The sequence below is a fragment of the Ixodes scapularis genome, unplaced genomic scaffold (assembly GCF_016920785.2).
Source record: "Ixodes scapularis isolate PalLabHiFi unplaced genomic scaffold, ASM1692078v2 PGA_scaffold10__122_contigs__length_95168666, whole genome shotgun sequence".
NCBI lineage: Eukaryota > Metazoa > Arthropoda > Arachnida > Ixodida > Ixodidae > Ixodes > Ixodes scapularis.
The window spans coordinates 82,457,950-82,476,057 of record NW_024609836.1 but is presented as its reverse complement, the minus strand read 5'-3'; the positions used below and the strand labels follow the sequence as shown (position 1 = coordinate 82,476,057).

At 46.6% G+C, this 18,108-nt stretch overlaps 1 protein-coding gene across 1 annotated transcript; it reads right to left on the bottom strand.

The window, feature by feature from the left end:
* Nucleotides 1–2,910: 2,910 nt before the first annotated feature.
* On the bottom strand, nucleotides 2,911–15,216 carry LOC115322562. Its single transcript, XM_042288699.1, has 4 exons — nucleotides 14,169–15,216; nucleotides 13,789–13,937; nucleotides 9,200–9,267; nucleotides 2,911–3,475 (listed from the first exon to the last, which is right to left on the bottom strand). Exons 1-4 carry the CDS (start codon nucleotides 14,355–14,357, stop codon nucleotides 3,342–3,344), a joined length of 540 nt encoding a protein of 179 aa, XP_042144633.1. The 5' UTR covers nucleotides 14,358–15,216; the 3' UTR covers nucleotides 2,911–3,341.
* Between the last annotated feature and the right edge of the window lie 2,892 nt (nucleotides 15,217–18,108).

The following is an 18,108-nucleotide window of genomic DNA, read 5'->3' as shown; positions in this document are numbered from 1 at the left end:
TTTTTTTTGTGGTGCACTTATTTACGTTTTTGTTTTGGTGTGATGCATCCACCCGACCCACGTATGTTACATCCGTACGATTTAACTTCTAAACACATGTCGACAACTCGCTCGATGTTAAGGCTTACTTTCGTTTTAAACAAAAAATAGAAAAAGAAACATTATCTTTCGATTTTCTTTTATTTTTGTTTTCTCCCAAAAGCATTCATTTAGAGGCCTTATAGGTGTAGGTGACAGGATGTAAAATGAACGGAAACACGTGTGTTCTGTATGGGGGACGTCATTCCAGCTGAATTCTTCTTTTGTTTGCTTGCTTGTTTGCTTCCTTGCTTGCTTGCTTGCTTGCTTGCTTGCTTGCTTGCTTGCTTGCTTGCTTGTTTGCTTGCCTGTTTGCTTGCTTGTTTGCTTGCTTGCTTGTTTGCTTGCTTGCTTGTTTGCTTGCTTGCTTGCTTGCTTGCTTGCTTGCTTGCTTGCTTGCTTGCTTGCTTGCTTGCTTGCTTGCTTGTTTGCTTGCTTGCTTGCTTGTTTGTTTGTTTGTTTGTTTGCTTGCTTGCTTGCTTGTTTGCTTGCTTGTTTGCTTGCTTGTTTGCTTGCTTGTTTGCTTGCTTGCTTGTTTGCTGGCTTGTTTGCTTGCTTGCTTGCGCGTGTGTGCGTGTGCGTGTGCGTGTGAATTTATTGTTTATTTGGTACGAGTTCAGTAACGATAAACATTTCCAGCTGTCGAGAACTATCCGTGCGTTCAAACGTTTCCCAACTCGTCGGCACGATGAATAAGGCAGCACTGACTGTTCGAGAGAATGAATGTACCGCGAGCCTTTAAACACACACACGAACAGCAGTATTGGAGGTGACGTATTACTAGTGACTGTGTTACCGGTAATGCGTAACATACTCGTTATACTTTTAGAAACAGTAACAGGTAACGTACTTGCGTAACTTATTTTGAGTAACAGGTAACGAAGTTACATTACTCGTTACATATTCTTTCCAAAACTTAAAAAAGATTACACTAAATTCTTTTTTTTTGCGTTTCTAGTAGTTCAGTCATGTGATTTTTTTTTTAGTTTTTGCATTTTTTGTTGTTTTTACTTGTAAGTATTTAGGTAAATTTAAAAAAAATGAAGTAAACATGAACATTCATTTGCATGAACATAATGTTGTTTTTTTTTAAATATGGCGATTATGCATGCCTGTAACGTTAAAAGTATAAAAAGTTTTAATTCATAATATAAAAATAACGCAAAAGTACCGAGCGTTACTTTTTATACGTAACGGTACCGCGTTCCTTTTATTATGAGGTAACGTAGATCGGTAACGCGTTCCTTTTATTTGCGAGTACCGAGTAACGTATTTTGTTACTTTCTTTCGATAACGCCAACAATACTGACGAAAAGTTTCTTTTTTTTGTTGTAATTATGACATGATTTTGAACAGATGCCTTCCACAGTCCCTAACCACGTGACCTTTTTTGCTACGCTTACTGAAGTAGCTAGGCAACATAATACGTGATTATTTAATACATATAGAAAACGCAACTCCTATTTGCGTGAAGTTGCCACGCATCTCTCTACGCAACTGGGTAAAAAAACTTTCTAATATTTTTGAAAACTAGTGAAATAAATTGGTACCTGACTTCCCGAGTAGAAAAGTTTATCAAAGGTGTTTTATTAAGTTTTAGGTTATAGCATAATATCTCAAAGCCCGTTTACACGTTTGCGTTTGCTTACGACCAAGTTCTTGTGATCTCTTACGACGAGAGAAAAGGCTGTAACGCTGGCGCCATCTATGAGGTGGCCCTGGAACTGCATTTCACTAGAACGAAGGTTTTGCGATAGATGGGAGATGAAATTAACGTACTATTTATGAGGGAATATCGTTTATCAAATTGACAAACCTTTTTCAAACAAAAAAAAAAAAAGTGATGCCAGAAAAAAAAAAAGAATAGGTACCAAACGGAAACTGTAATTGTCCCAAATTTCACGGTTACCCGATAGATGGCGCCAGTATGTTTACTTTCGTCCTACGAGATTCGGTGCACGGTCGTAAGCAGTGACAAGTGCGTGAACCAGTATTTACTCCGTAGCTCGGTACCGGTGAAAAGCAAGAACAAAATGCTCTGCGTGTTGTAGCGGCTCCTCTGTGTACAGTTGAAGCACTCGGTGACGCAGCATACAGCTTGAGTTAGAAGATCGCAGACAGGACGCGGCTCTGCGGAAGTGGTGGACGGTAATGGGAGGCACCACCGAAAGACACTTGAATATCATACTGGCATACTGCAATACAAGTTGAACGGGGAACGAAACAAAGTGCGGCGGAGTTGCAACAACAAGGCATCAGAACAGAGCGAGGAGAGTGCGGAACACTGGAAGGGTGCTAATAAAAAAAAGGATCCCATAGAAGGCTCCTCAAATTGAGCCAACATTCCGCTAAAAGGCATCATCATCATCATCATCATTTATTTTCCTTGAGGGCCCGTGGGGCATTATACAAGGGGGTGGCAATAGAACAAAAACAAATTGAACAGTAAACACAATTATAACACTGTAAGCTAGCTCACTCGAGGCCAGAAGAAGTATTTTTTTTTTTTTTTGTATCAGGCAAAATTAGGAAGGTACAGTAAGGTATTGTGGAAGGAAATAGAATTATAGAACAACGTGCAGGACTCGCACATGGCACACCAATTAATAGCAGGCATTCGGGTTGGAAGAAAATGCGTGGTATTCATTTATTTATTTAAAATGCGAGCAGGTCCAAAAGAATGAACCCCGGGGTCTGCAGTATTGTAAAATTAAAAGAAATAAAAACATATACCTGGTAAAATTTGGTCAGAAACTATTTTTCGAGTGTCGAGGATTTTCCCTCTCTGATGGCCTTCACCTATAGCAATCCACTTTTAACGCTAATGAGAATTCAATCGTTATAACCGATTATCGTGGTATATGGACTGGAAATTGATAGTTTCTAGCCTAGAAACTCTTACAAACTGATCGTTAAAAGCGGCAAATTGTTATATGTGGTATCGTTGTAAGTGGATTGCACATACTAACCGAGTTACCAAAAGAACTGGGCAAATTTACAGGCGACCATCTTCATCGCGGCTGTCGGTTGGCTTTGAAGTGATGGCACAACCCCCTGGTGATGCTCGCTCATGTCCGTAACACCTCGAGCGGCGGTGTCGCCAGTACGAGATCTTGAAGCGATACTGTCCCTCTTGTTCCCCTTCTCCAGGGATTATTTTCATCATTATTGTGCAGCTCGCTTGCACCTTTGCATTTAATTGCATTATAATTACTCGCCTACGTGTTCGGCACTGCTTTCGGCGCTGACTCGCAGATTGGAGACTAGACATTTCCGTTCGCGCAGTCGAACGTGTAGTCCTGGACGAAATCTAGGGCCGAGTTTGTGGCAGCTTTGGCTGCGAGTTGGTCTTTTCCAGCGCTCGTCCAGGTGCTCTTGTAGGTCACGTAGCGGCTGACTGGAAAGAGACGAGGGTATTCCCACACTTTAAAATAAAAACTGGCAGCGACCTTGATACCTTAAAAGTCCTAGAATGCGTGAAATGCAGTGTCTAAGAAGAGGTCGTTTAAAGGGATACTGAACCGAAATTTGAATTTCGCAAAATAAGGCTCTAGAAGCGTTGAACGGGACTCTACGAACTCCGAAACATTGCTCGTACATCGATATCTCAAACGGATGGCTGCACTTTTCGAAAAGAAGGGCGCGATCAAGCGAGGCTTCTGACATCACTGTCCTCCGGGAGAATTTGAGAATGAGGGGGAGCGGCCTCGCTTCTCTCCTCCTCGCTTCGGTTCGCCAGCTCGACACGGGACGTAGTGAGGAGGGGAGGGAATAAGAATCGTGACGTCCCTTGCCTTGTCGGCCTCGTCGGCCGGGTTCAGTCGGGCGCTTCTTTTCTAAAAATATGGTGATCCGTTAGAGATATCGCTGTATGAGTGATGTTTTTGGGTTTTGCATCGTCCCGCCTATCTGTCCAGCCTTGTTTTGTGAGTTCGAAATTTCGGTTCAGTATCCCTTTAAATTTCTTTTGGACATTAAACGGTCGTGTCTGCGGTGTGATTTTCCGCGTAAATTTTGCGGGAAAACTGTATTGGTGTGTGTCACTTGGCATCAGGTCACGTGACATTAATTTTCCCGTTGAATTTAGCGGGGAAAATTGAAGTGCTCTTTAGGTCACGTGGCGCCAATTTTTCCGCTAAATTTAGAGGAAAAAGCAAGGACGAACAGACGAACGATAGTTTGGGATTGGTGGTTCTACTGAAGTTCATTTTATGCTTTAAACGGAACTGTCCTATGTGAATCCAGGGGGCAGTCGCAGCGAGCTGCGGCATCTATTTGGACCATAACGAATCCTTGCGTATCTTGTAGCTTATGTGGAGGAACCATCGCTAACTTCTTCGCGGAGAATGACACACCCATTTATTTTATACGCACAAAAGCCCTCTAACTGACGTTACTAGATTGCCTACGTTACAGAACTGCCCATAAACGCTGCTTGCTCGAGCGCTGAGCAGTACCCCCCACTACCCGAGCCAATCCCGCTCGTTAAACGTAGCCCGTCATACGCCTTCCGCGCGTCGCTGTGCCCCTCTCCAAGGTCACGTGAAACGTACACAGCCTTGGATTGGCTCCCATGGCTCGTTGCATCCGCTGCGCTCGGACGTAAGGTCGGAAACGGAGCATAATATGAGACCAATACTCACAGAATACATATAGGAACCAACACGATACACGGAGTCGCTTTCACCGAAGTACACCCGAGAAGTTCTCGCATTTCGCTTTCCTATCTTGAATTTGATGAGACATTCCTTTCTAAGTTTTATTTTATCCAAATCATACTAAACAAAAATACACCCTATTCGCCGTGGTAGATGTTGTAGTGGGGGAAAGCGCTGGATATCCAATTTTCATTCTTCAGCCTTTATGTACGGGGTGGAGAACAGCACATCACCATCCGAGAGGTTCCGACACCTCAGCGCCAAAAGTGGTTGTTGACACGTCTACGCGTGCCACGTGCGGTTTCAAACTTTGATCAAATATCCTACTACAGATATCACTTCACCAAATAGACACAGGTGAAACAGGCTTTGCCGCCAGTTACCCAAACAGCGCATGAAGCGAGCTGACGAGCGAGCGATCCAAGATTTGCGCGGTCTGTCCTACCCCCGCGACGTCACACACGATGATGATGATAGCTAGAGAAGCGCCCCCTGTAGTTTGCGGACGCCGCCAATGGTCGTGGACAGGACCTCCCGCCTTTTTCCACTTTAGCAAAGTGAACGCTGGAGAGCAGGTCGCTTCCTCTCCAGCGTTCGCTCTGCTAAGGTGGAAAGAGGTAGGAGGAGTTTACCCAGAACTCTTAAAGGGATGCTGAACCGAAAATCGAATTTCAGAAAGCAATACAGAATCGATAGCCGGGACGCTACAAATCCCAAAACGTCACTCATAAAGCGGTATCTCCCACAAATCGTCGTATTTTTGTAAAAGAAGAGCGCGCTCGCACAAGGCCGAAAAGACGCGTGACTTCGTGATTCTCATTTCCTCCTCCCTTCGCTTTGACTCCGCGAGGGCGCGGAGAGGAAAGGGAGCGAGGCCATTTCTCCTCCTTCTCAATTATTCTGCGATAAGATGACGTCAACATTCGTCTTCATTCGCTCTTCTATTTTCCAGAAATATGGCCATCCGCTCGAGATATATAGCTTTATGAGTGATGTTTCGTGGTTTATTTTGTTTATTTTGTGAAATCCGAATTTCGATTCAGCATCCCTTTCAGACATTGCCAACGTAGCCTCTAACAGACACTGGTGGTCTCCGGTGGGGTGAGGCTGCGGTCATCGATACCATAGCGGGCTCTGCACGAGACTCTTATGCGCAGCGGCACAGATGTCCTCAGCATGCACGCTTCTTGCCTCGTGATTCGCTCTTGGGCTTTCTTATCGTCTAGTGCTAGAATCGCATTGGCTGCTGAACAATGATAAGACACCCCCGCGTTTATTTTTTTTATTTCTCTAGCTTCTCTGCTCCACTCACCAGGCCCATCTGGAAAGCACTCCAGCAGGACCAAGTAGTGGCAGTTGTCGGTGTCGAGGACCAGCGATACGGACTTGGCTGCGTTCAAATAGGAATGGGACGTCATTTGGTACCTTCGATGGGCGAGAAAAAAAAAAAGAGGTCGTAACTTAAAAGCATCTCTGGTGACTGTAAGCTTAATTAAGACACGCATGGCGTGCATTATAACGCTCCTGGCTTCGTGATTCTTCCTTGGCCGTTCTTATATCGGAGCCGCAATCATATGCGGAGGGCAAGTTCGTCTGCTTCTCGCGCAGGGGGTAGCGGTGACGTCAGAACGCCGAGCCCTGATTGGCTGATCGCGCCCCCCTATCTGAGCGTCGTCTGCTCCTTTGCAACGTCGTCTGCTCGCAACGTCGTCTGCGTCAGTCTTACCTTTCCTGCGACTTTCGGAAGTGCAGAGGCAGATTCACGAAACGATCTTACGCCAAAAATGTGCTTAAGACAAAACTGAAGAACAAATTCGTATTCAAGAAACGAAATTATCGTAAGTTTTGCGCAGGTCACGACGAAATCCTACAACAGCTCCGAAGCTGTCTTACGCACTTCTTACGATCAAATCAGCATGGCCGACAACGTCGCGGTCGCGACGACCCACGGACGTTTATTTTTTTACGTGCGGTTCTGACGCGTCCCGACTTCAAGCAGCAAGAAAAAAGTAAAAAGTACTTGAAACAGACCACGACGAACAAGAACGCTGGATCCACAAACACCCGGGAAAAGCTCCCACGGCCACGATCCCACCGAACGCGACCAAACGAGCTGGGCAGTTAGGCCTAGCAGGCTCTCCGCGACTCGGCGACCGTCTGCCCACGACCGGCTGGCGTGCTGAGTGGAATATGCCCGCGCGACCCTTGTGAACCCTTCCCGTATAATATTTTGATTGCTGACCTCAATTTTAGATTAAGGGGTCAATTTCTTCCTCTTGTTATCTCCTTGTTTCCCGAGGCAACGGTGACTCTCGCCGATGAAAAAGCGGTGAATCTCCGACAGACGCAGCAAAGGTAAAGCAGCCATCGCTTTGACCGCTTTGACTAGCAGACGTAAAGCAGACGACGTTAACTGCGCCAACCCGCCGACGCCGTTAAAGAGTGAGGGGTCTCGCCGCACACGAATGGAGGGAAAAAGTATTTGGGAGGGAACTTGCCTCGGTTCTAAGCAAAAAAACTTCGGCGCCCCGGGGCACCTCGCCAGGGAGTCCTTTGACTTCCCTCCTTGATGCGCGTCTGCTAGTTGTTAGACAAAAACAACGTACCGCTCGAGTTATTTCGTCTGCCCTCTCTTAGAGGCGAGGTCGAGTTCGCTCCGAAAGTCGCAGGAAAGGTAAGACAGACGCAGACGACGTTGCGAGCAGACGACGTTGCAAAGGAGCAGACGACGCTGAGATAGGGGGTCGCGATCAGCCAATCAGAGTTCGGCGTTCTGACGTCACCGCTGCTTCCTTTCTTATGCGCAGAAGACGAAAATGAGCCCACTTGCGAGGCGTATTGGTTGCGCAACAATAATGAAACACACTCGCCAAACCCGTTGTTTTTTGTTTTGTTTTTTATCCTGCCGGTGCAATTGACTTATTTTTACCCCCAGTGCCGTGGCAAAAAGAGTCTGGCAACTTTACCATTTTATGTTGCGAATCGAAATACGTATATATATAGATTTAAAGGTGTACTAAAGACGTTTCTGAGATCGTCTATTCTTAGTGATAACTTATCTTACGGGCTCCAGGCATCCTAGAAATGCAAAAATGATGCGTGTGCGACGTCTATTTCCCTACTAAATACAAGGTGTCTCAAATATCGGCCAGGCTCTTGAAATCGACCGCAAGAATCGGTTTCTCTACCTATCGCGCTACGAGCTTGTGCAGCGTTGCCCACAGGTTGTGCATTTTTTCTATAAATTTGCAAAGAGCGAACTTACCTGAAGAAAAAGTACAAAAAGAAAAAGGCTTAACTCCTATGGAAACGCAGGGAAGCCACCGGTCTTCAAACAATGGGGCGCCGTTCGGCACGGGAGACAAGAGATGGCGCAAGCGGTCGCGACGCCAACAGCCACCAACGAACGAACATACGGCGCTGAGAGCCGGCGTCATTAGCGGACGATCTTTTGACTCAAAAGCAGCGCGCGTTCCGCGGGCGGAGACAGTCGCAGGAACAAAAACAGGGGCATTAAGAACAAGGAAATGCAAAGCAGACGACATAAGTACCCCGAAGAAAACGGTCAGAATAACCCGACAAACCATTGTTTTAATCCATTGTGTGTCCCTTCAATGTGTGTAATTAGTGAGGATGATAAAACCATGCATTGGCATGTGACATCGAAAAAGCTCGCGCCGCTTTTGAGTCGAAAATATTGTCTGCTAACGAAAGGGGCGTGGCACGAGCTTCGATCGAATTTTTAGTAGGGAAATAGACGTCAAACGAGCATACTTTTTTTTTTATTTCTGGCATGCTAAGATCCTGTAGAATGAGTTATCACCAAGAACAGGCAATCTTATAAATGTCTTTAATGCACTTTTAAGGTCATTAATTTGTTACTCAATGAAGATGTAGAGGTTTCAGCGCTAGAAAGCATCGTTTTTTGATAGTCAAATCTTGTTGAGAGTATGTGTTGTTGTTTTTTTCTCGATGTGGCATCCTGTAATCATAATCATAATAATAATAAACAATAGTAATTTTAAGAAATAATGCGGGCCTACAAAGGCAACATCATGCGTGTGCGTAGGGCCAGAAACCCAGCAGTTAATACATATCAATATAGCAATAAAAACAACAACAAATATAATGTGGCCATCAATAGCAATATAAAAAATACCCAAATTCGGCAAAACAGAAACAAATAAAACGACAAATAATGAACAACATTATATTTATACAAGGCGGTAAAGAAGAAGATAAATTCTCTATGAATACGAAGAAGACAGGCAGCATGCCTCTTTCTTAACGTAATGCTACCAAAGAAGAAATCGGGCCTTTCTAAACTAGGTATCGCCTCGTACCTTTAATGGACGGCATTTTCGAATAGCCCTTGACACTATAGTTACGAGTGAGTGAATGAAAACAGCTCATCAGTTGTGAAGTAGCTAAGTTTCCGACAATGTTTTTATTCGAGTACGTACCTCCATTGCCAAGGTCACGCTCAAGGAAGTTCGTTTCATTGGCGCCATTTCGGACGCTGTAGATGAACCTGCAGGTAAGCACGACTGTCTTTTTTAATCAAAGTACAGGACACATACAAATAACCGGGGTTGCAATAATGCGGCCTAGATAAAGAAAACAAAGGCGTGGACGTCTTTTTTTGCCACCAAGATTAATGCATGACCATAACGGTCACGATACCGCTTACCCTTGTTACTGGCTAAACCATCTAAACGAAGACTGTTCAGAGATATTATAGTAAGGCTACAGGCGACACGAGCTGGTGAATGTTAACCATGTTGAATAAACCTGAGACTGGGGCAGAAATGAACATATAAGTCGAAGAAACAGTTGGCTAATGTTCAGAAATTTTTTCGGGCTGCTGTATGTTCACAAGCTTCTAAGATCCCGTTTTAATGCCTGTTTTAAGATCTATTTTTTTATATATTAGGCAATTTGAGGAGGCTCTTCTCAGCCTGGTCGTTCGCTGATTACCTGCGTAGAGTCCAGCGATTGGCTTTCCCCGAGTGCTTTGCCAAGAAGCAGACACTCCGGGTGTCTTACAGTGTACACTGAAACAGTCACCGCCTCTAATTGGCAATGAAACATTCTGTGAGCTTTGAAGGGCTCCCGACGTTCCACGACACGAGACGCAGCATATTCAGCGAAAGTTTTTAGCAAAAACATCCGCAGCCACTCTGAGGCCTTCCAGCGTCTGTTTACAGCGTCCGCTGTACTGGGCGTGTTGTACTGGGCGAGTATCGTGTTTCCGCATTGGAGCACGCGCACGTTTATCGAGTTCAGGCAGTTGAAGCGAAGCATGTGTTCGGCCAATCGCGATTGCTCTGGGAATCACGTTATTGCGCTCTTCGCCACCTGCTCTTTCTCGCCACCACATACTCTACAGGAAAGCTTCAGTTTCGTTGGCGGAGGCCGGAGAGCTACTAAGGAAGATAAAGGCGGGACCCCAACCACGTAGGTAACGACCAAATAACAGGCCAGAGATAATCCCTCATATACAGAAGATCTCTCATAATATAGAAAAGATAGCTGGGCGCTACGATGTATCTACCTGTTGTTTCTTCGGCGCCCGTTAAGATGTCGCAACTATGCCAGTGTCAGGGACGGGAGAGGCAACAAATCTGCTGCAAATCACAAGAATAAGTACGTTGAGTGCGTGGTGGTCTATCGTATTTTGCTGGACTGTGACCGAGTTTACATCGGCCAGAGTGGCCGATGCGCCAATGATCGAGCTTGCGAACATGTACTTTCGCTGCCGTCGACAACTGGGGGCACCTTCCTTTATACTGTGTGTCACATGCATGTGTAAGCCGAAATTTTACAGGATGGTGATTTTTGGGCAAACGGACAGACAAAACTGCGATGCAATCGCTGGAAGCCTACGAGATAGAAAAGGAGGGTGGTAATTGTATGAGTCAAACACTGGTGTGTTTACACAAAAAAGAGATACTTCGTGTCACCCTATACGATAGACTAAAGCCAAAATCTATGGACCGACAGATCCAATCACGAGCCACTTAGAAATTGTGCGGTTTTCCGCTTCGATGCACTTATCGGTGCCCGGGTCTCGGATCACTGATGAGGGGACGGGTGGACAGTGGTTCGAATCTAAGATCACTGAATGACTCAACAATTTAACATCGCAAAGAATGCTACGACATATAGGCTCTTTGCAGCGTGGAAGCTAAAGAAATGATGCAGCGCTTTTGAATTCGAGCATTATTCGTCCACCGACTGGCCTCGCCCTGGCTGTTAGGATGAGACGCATTCTACGTCAAGATCATGCTGCACGTGAACGTGAAACGGAACGTATAGAAGAGAACGTATATATATCGAGTGAAGAATGGTCACGCTGCTGCGAGAGTGGAGAGTTTTAATATTAGCGATGTGTGCGACCAAAAGCTTCGCTGCGGTCAGCTTTCCACGATTGGCCAAGCCATATGAATATGAGCATTGTCAGACTGTCAGACGGTGTTATACTCCGCGACACCTTTTCTTGGCAATGCAGTGGAAGGTACAGGCCCGCGTCCCCTCTCCCGTTTTCAGTGTGCGCGGGCTCTCCTCCTCTCCCCGGAAATGGGGGAGGAGGAGAGCCTGCGTACACTCAAAATGGGAGAGGGGACGCGGGACGTACCTTCCACTGCATTGCCAAGAAAAGTTGTAACGCGGGGCAGAGGGGGGGGGGGGGTATCTAATAAGACGCACACAACGAACCAAGGCTCTGTTAACACATTTATTATCCCGCACCTGTTTATACACCTGCCAATTGTATAGCAACAATTAAAGGAGCGATGCAACAATTTTTGTACTTTGCGAAAATACCGCTTAAAACGGATCCCTAACGTTAATGACCTATGAAACACGCGTTCGTTCTTCACCCCACGCAATAGAAGTCCCAGAAAAAAATTTAAGAAAAACGAGCAGCGTTCACCCCCTCAACTCGCAGCCAGAACAAGCGGCCACGTGATCTGGAGCCGATTATATGCCGCCAGTGTTGATCATAGCCACGCGCTGGGTTTGGCAAAGTGCAGGACACGCGCTGAGTTCCAGACATTGTTATGGCTCGGCTGTGGTCGTTGTTGCAGCGATTGGACACGGGTCACTACCCGAATGCTTCTCGAGCTAGCAATTATCACGAGCCCAAGTCGAGTGCCCATGCAATGCTCGGGTCCAATCTATGAACCGCATTCAAATATCGTCACTTGGGTGTACTGCGATTCCCACGTTACGTCATCAAATTTTGCAAAGGAGAGATTGAATGAAAATGATCGCTTTTGTCCTTGAAATTTCACCGCAACAAAGGAGTTTCTTGGCCACTGGCGTTGCGTGCGAGTATCCTTGAGTCCCACTAGTGCCAGTAAGCTCGTGTATAGTGAAAAACTTTCCAACTGAATATCGTTGCACAGCTCCTTTAAGCTCAAATAATGTTCACTACCAGTGATAGATTATTTTGAATGCCAAAGATGGTAATACATGTGCCGAAGTTGAAAAACATAAAAATCGACTGTACGAGAAGTCAATGCATCAAATAGAAATAAGAAACAGTAAATATTTTTCTGGTTATTGTTTCCTGTCCACACTTACTTCTATCAACATGGTCCTACGCAAATTTTTAACATTTTCTTTTTTTGACCGTGGCATGTGCCTTCACTAAAAAAAGAAATTCACAGCAAACCTTTTGCATGGTATGGTGCTACACAAATTTTTAACATTATGTTCTTTTTCGACCGTTGCACGTGTGGCTGCCCTCACTAAAAAGAAAAAAGAAATCCACAGCGCACCAAATTTCGTATTGGCACGGCAATTGGAAACTAATTACAATATTTTATATTTAAACTTTTGGCGAGAACTTTTTCGTACAATATTTTCCCACAACGGTGCATGCGCGTCGGTCCTCTTGCAAGAACGACGGTCGCTTCCCGCAATGCTTCGATAGATCATAGAACATGGCGTACCATTTCGATTCACACAATTACTAGCGACCTCCGCACTTCCCCGTGCCCCATTTTTCGGCAGCGCCGTGAGTTGCGGAGTGAATTTTACGACAGTGTGAAATGCGGGACATTTTGTAGATTTGGGACTTTCTCGGGGGCGGGACGCGGGACACGAGGCCTCAATGCGGGACAGTCCCGCGAGTCGCGGGACGGGTGGTCATCGTACAGCTGACGCGCTGTTCATTCGCATCACGTTGCGTGATCGGTCGCGCAGTATTATTTTTTTCTTTTTAGTACTATATTTTTAGTGGGTAGCCTCACACAATGTTTGTTACATTCGCAGCTCGCTACTTTGGTCCCGAACACCTTGTCATCGCTCCTCAAGCAATGAGATGGCCGAGATAGCAGATAAGAACGTCCAAGAACCACTCACGAAGCAAGAAGTCGTAACGTACTATCGGGGAAAAATGAAATGCGAACAGAGGAGCGCGTGGCTCGCGGTACAGGCTGCGCCGCCTGGAAGTGAGCCTAGGGGCGAGGTTGCGTGGCCTACTTCGATGTGTTCATGCCCCTCGATTGGCGCTCCCTCAGCTTCAGCAGTCCGCCTCTAGTGCGCTGAAAGCTATCACGGCTATCTTTGCTGGCTCAGCGCGTGCGGTGCAAAGAAGCTCGCCGCACTCGCCGAGCAGGCAAAGATAGCGGTGACAGCTTTCAGCGCACTGAGAGGCGCACTGCCGAAGCTGGGGGAGCGCCGATCGAGGGGCGTGAACACATCGAAGTAGGCCACGCAACCTCGCCCCTAGGTTTACTTCCAGGCGGCGCAGCCTGTACCACGAGCCACGCGCTCCTCTGTTCGCATTTCATTTTTCCCCGATAGTATAAGTGATACCCTCTACAGAAACTACGTGAGAAATTTGATGTGTACTCTTAAATGAGCTATAGTTTCGGAAACTCCAACAAGAAAAGATTTCGGTCGATTACTTGAGGATTGCAATATGTATTGATTTTCTCCGAATGTTTTACATCTTCTGCCATAAGCCCTCGTGTCTTTATTTTTTTTTTTTTCTTACACTCAGAGGTACCACGAAGTGTGAACCACATTGTGATAAACTCACGGCAGCCTGTTGCAGGTTCGTCCGTCGATGTCGTATGAAAGTAGGTTTCCGTCGCTTGTCTTGTCGATGATATTCGCCCCGCAGAAGAGCGGCTCGCCTGGAACGTTGGAGATGGACCAGGACTCGCCGTTGAAGCCGCAGTTTATCATCTGCGAGAGTCGCGTTTTCCAGGGCATGCGTGAGTCCTTGCATCATTGAATTGTGAATCACGGAGAAACCTCCGTCGGCGATTGCTACAATTTTATTGGCTGAAATAAAATTGTAGCATTCGCATTTGTAGCATTGTCGAGAAGAAATAAAAAAGCACGGGATTGTGACAGTTGCAAAGTCAAAGTTTAAAAAAAAAGAGTTCTGATAAAGTGAGTTTAGGTGATATATACCTTGTTCAGGTCGAACGTGGCGAGGGGTGTCTGGTCGCATTCTGAGCTTGAAGCTGTCGCCCATTGGAACATTGTTGCCAGGAGTGGGAAGCAGATTGACGACCCGGCCATCTTGACAATACGGATTCGTATGAGCTGCTCTAAATTTGAGAGATTCTGAGGATCGGGGCACAGCTGCAACTCACACATGCCGGAACTCGATGCATGACGCCAACAAACTTGTATTTAAAAAAAATGACATTTGATGCAAGAGACAATTGTACTATCCGTACTCGAAAAGATGTGTTTTTTTAATGAAGATTAAAAACAAAAATGCACCCTGTCTTTTGTTTGTTTTTATTGTTTTCCGAAAGCCTACATCTATAAGGACCACGTGGAAGGGTCAGGACGTCATTTGGACGTAAATGCACCAGATGTGCCCGTGGTACTTTCAGTCCAAGTGTATTATCTCTTTTTTAGTTGTTTATTTGGCATGAGCTGTAGTATGGTGTGCAATTCCAGCTGTTGAGAACCATCTGCGCGTTGCGATGCACTTGTCCTAACCTGCGAGTGGGATGGCTGAAATGTTTCGCAAACCTCGAAACGGAAAAACAAAAGCGCTTTTACTTTTTTGTATTTGTGACATGGGATTTTTAAATGGCTGCCTGCCTCGATCACTAACCGCTCACCGTTTTACTACACGTGGGCAGCCACAGTTGCAGAGCGTGGGAGGACACTACGCGAACGTTTCGTAAATAGAAAACGTAGCTGGCATTGGTATGAACTTGCGACGCATCTATGCACAATTCGTACAGTCAGTCATAACACATGTTTGTAGGAACACCCTGCCCAGCTTTCTGCTACGACTGCGGTCTCTACAACTCCATTATATCTCGATTTGTCAAAGAATTAATATACTGGAACCTCAACTCTTGAGTCAGACCAGAACGCCCCTAACGACTAGCAGATGCTCAGAGTAAACATGACGGACTGTTCCCGCTCATCCATGTATGCTTACAGTGCTCACCAAACTCCTACGGAACACGCGAACTGTGTCTTACACTCATGAGAGCTGTTCTGGCGGCAGCCGAGAAACTGTTCTATGAAATGCTCAATATAACAGCCGAAGAAGCGACGGCCACTCTCTCAAGACCGGAACACCGCAGCTATTGCTCCTGCCAGGTAATCTACACGCCTTTCGCAACGCGATACATAGATGACTGGATAACGCGTTGTCCGCGATCTATACGCGTTTTTTTTTTTTTTTTAGAAGACACATTCACCATTTTGTTGTTATAGTGACAGGAAGGACTGAAGCGTCTGGGCATGCGAAGTACCGATAGCAGCGTCACCATAGTGGCGTGATGCCGGTGAGTTGAGTTGGTGAACTCTGTTACGTCACGGCGCGGTGGTGGCCCGTCGAGAGCGCTTCCGGTCTGGGATTGTGGGCGGAAGTCGCCATGCGGAACGTGCATTCCTGCTTTCAAGGCCAGGATTCATAGACATATGCTTTAGTTCACCGAGGAGTCCCCAGATGGCACGCTGAGCAGAGAAGCGCGCGTTAAGAAGCGGAGCGGCATCGGCGGCAGCGCTTTCAGCGGCTTTATGATTTCATTTCGAGATAACATCAAAGTTTAGCGGCTTTGGCTGTATTTAGGATATTCCCCCCAACCGTTGACGGTTTGTTGTGTGACCATCTGAAGCACTGAAGAGCACTCGAACAACTTTTTTCGGCAAAATCAATTTTCATCCGTTTTCATCGCCCCCGTGAAAGCTATGGAGGAAGGGATCAGCCTATTGGAGGCTTCTTAGAGCGCCGCTCTGCCTTCTCAAAAAAAGAAAGCCTAAGCACATGAAGAAATACTGCGATGTCTGGAGATATAGACTTACCATGACTAATAAGACTAATGCACCTGGGAACCTGGACGTCAGCGCACAGCTTTTGCAGTAGCGAGGACCCGAAACACACTTGTTCGCTCGGGAGAAGTGTGTTTCGGCGTCTCGCCGCAGCATGGCGCCAGTCACGTGTCTCTCCTGGTGACGTAAGCTACCGCCCGATCCAAAGGGCTCAGCCGTATTCATCCATCCATCCATCCTCTCATCCGTTGTCTGCCTCTCCACCTTTTCCATTTTGGCGGCCGCCTCTCGTGGCGATCTGCCAGGTTTTGTCAGCATATGGGAGGCTTACTATGGTGACACGCAGGGTCACTAGTGTTTGACAGATTGAGGCCCCGAACCCTGAGGACAGGGCGAAGCGAGACAGGTGGCGACCTACACGTTCCAGAACACAACAAAGAATGAATTTAGTCAAGCGACATAAAATACAGGGTGTCACAAAAGAAAATTTACACGTTCTTTTTTACCGCAAAAATAAACTAGGCATCGCCGAACGCTCATTCTCCGCCCAAAGGTAGCACTAGAGGTCACAACCAGATGCCAAAGTTTCAGCCCGATTCCATTCCTTAATCAAAAGTTTTAAGCGATTTTCTGAAAATTTCAATGGGAAAATGGCGGCCGACGGAGTTTTAAAACACATGGGGCTCCATTTTCCCATTGAAACTTTCAGAAAATCACTTATAACTTTTGATTAAGTCATCGGATCGGGCTGAAACTTTGGCATCTGGTTGTGACCTCTAGCTCTACCTTTGGGCGGAGAATGAGCGTTGGGCGATGCTTAGTTTATTTTTGCGGTAAAAAAGACCGTGCAAATTTTCTTTTGTGACACCCTGTATGTACAGCAAGAGGGGGCGCCACAGGAATGCGGCAGACTATTTACAAAGCCGATAGGTGGCGACTTCTACATCTCCCCCCTTTATGAAAGATGGAGGAAGCCAACTACATAGAACTTCACAAATTTAAACGAATCGGCCGAACAACACGTTGGTCATTACGAGTTCGCACAACACCGTCGCTGTCAGTTGGGACCCGGACCGGCTCAGTGGCAGGGGGCGGCCCTGTCGAGCTTGCAAGTCGTGGTCGTTCAGGAACCAGAACGTGTTGCGCTGGTTCGGGCTAATCTTGCGGTTGTGCGTCTCCACCGAAAGACACAAGATGGCAATTTCGTTGAAGAACTGCACCACATTGTGTTTCCACGATATAACTTCGTGGTCGTTCAGCAGGACTCAACACTGAAGCGCGCACTTGATCAGGTCTCACCCAGACTTTCTCTCCGGTACGAAGTGACGGCAGGCCCCTGGCCGCGTGACGCCGGTTGTAGTCTGCAGCCTGTTGTCTTTCGTAGACCAAATCATTGCTAGTGACCTTGTCTTTCTCTGGCCAGTTTGGACGAAGCTGCTCGTCGCGCTTAGGAACTCGGGTCTTCAGCTGGCTCCCCATCAAAAGCTGGGCTGGGCTGAAACCGTTTACCCCCGGGGTGTCTCGGTAGCTGAGGAGGGCCAGATGGAGGTCATCTGCCTTCCGAAGGAGGTCTTTCGGAAGGTGACATAGTCGTCATAGCGGTCTCGCCACTTCTGCCAAGTCCCGACATTCGAAAAGTCGAACGCGTCCGGCTGCTGCAGATTGACGCTGACCCACTGCGGGCTGGAGTCCTTGGACATGATTGTAGTGTCCTGAAGGCTAGCGTCGAGGCCGGTTCACTTCTGAAACCATGTTTGATAGATCGAGGCCCCGTACCCTAAGGACAGGGCGAAGCGAGACAGGCAGCGACCTACACGTTCCAGAACACAACAGAGGAATGAATTTAATCAAGCGACGTCAGCTATGTACAGCGAGAGGGGGCGCCAGAGGAATGCGACGGACTATTTAAAAAGTCGATTGGTGGCGACCTCTTCAACTAGCTGATTCCCCGACGTGTCCGTCCTTATAATAAAGATTGGGTGGTTTTAATTTTTCTTTTCTGTTAATTGCAAGCGTTTTACGCTTGATTGCGCGATCGGTGACTGTATTGCCGCCAAGTGCCACCAAGAGGTTTGTGCGACTACCACACGGCTTACTGAAATCA

Coding starts and splice junctions, on each gene's coding strand:
- LOC115322562 (XM_042288699.1), bottom strand. CDS start 14,357: ATGTGTGAGTTGCAGCTGTGCCCCGATCCTCAGAATCTCTCAAATTTA. Junction 9,268..13,788: donor CGAACCTGCAACAGGCTGCC/GTGAGTTTATCA, acceptor GCTTACCTGCAG/GTTCATCTACAGCGTCCGAA. Junction 3,476..9,199: donor GCGTGACCTTGGCAATGGAG/GTACGTACTCGA, acceptor GTCTCTTTCCAG/TCAGCCGCTACGTGACCTAC.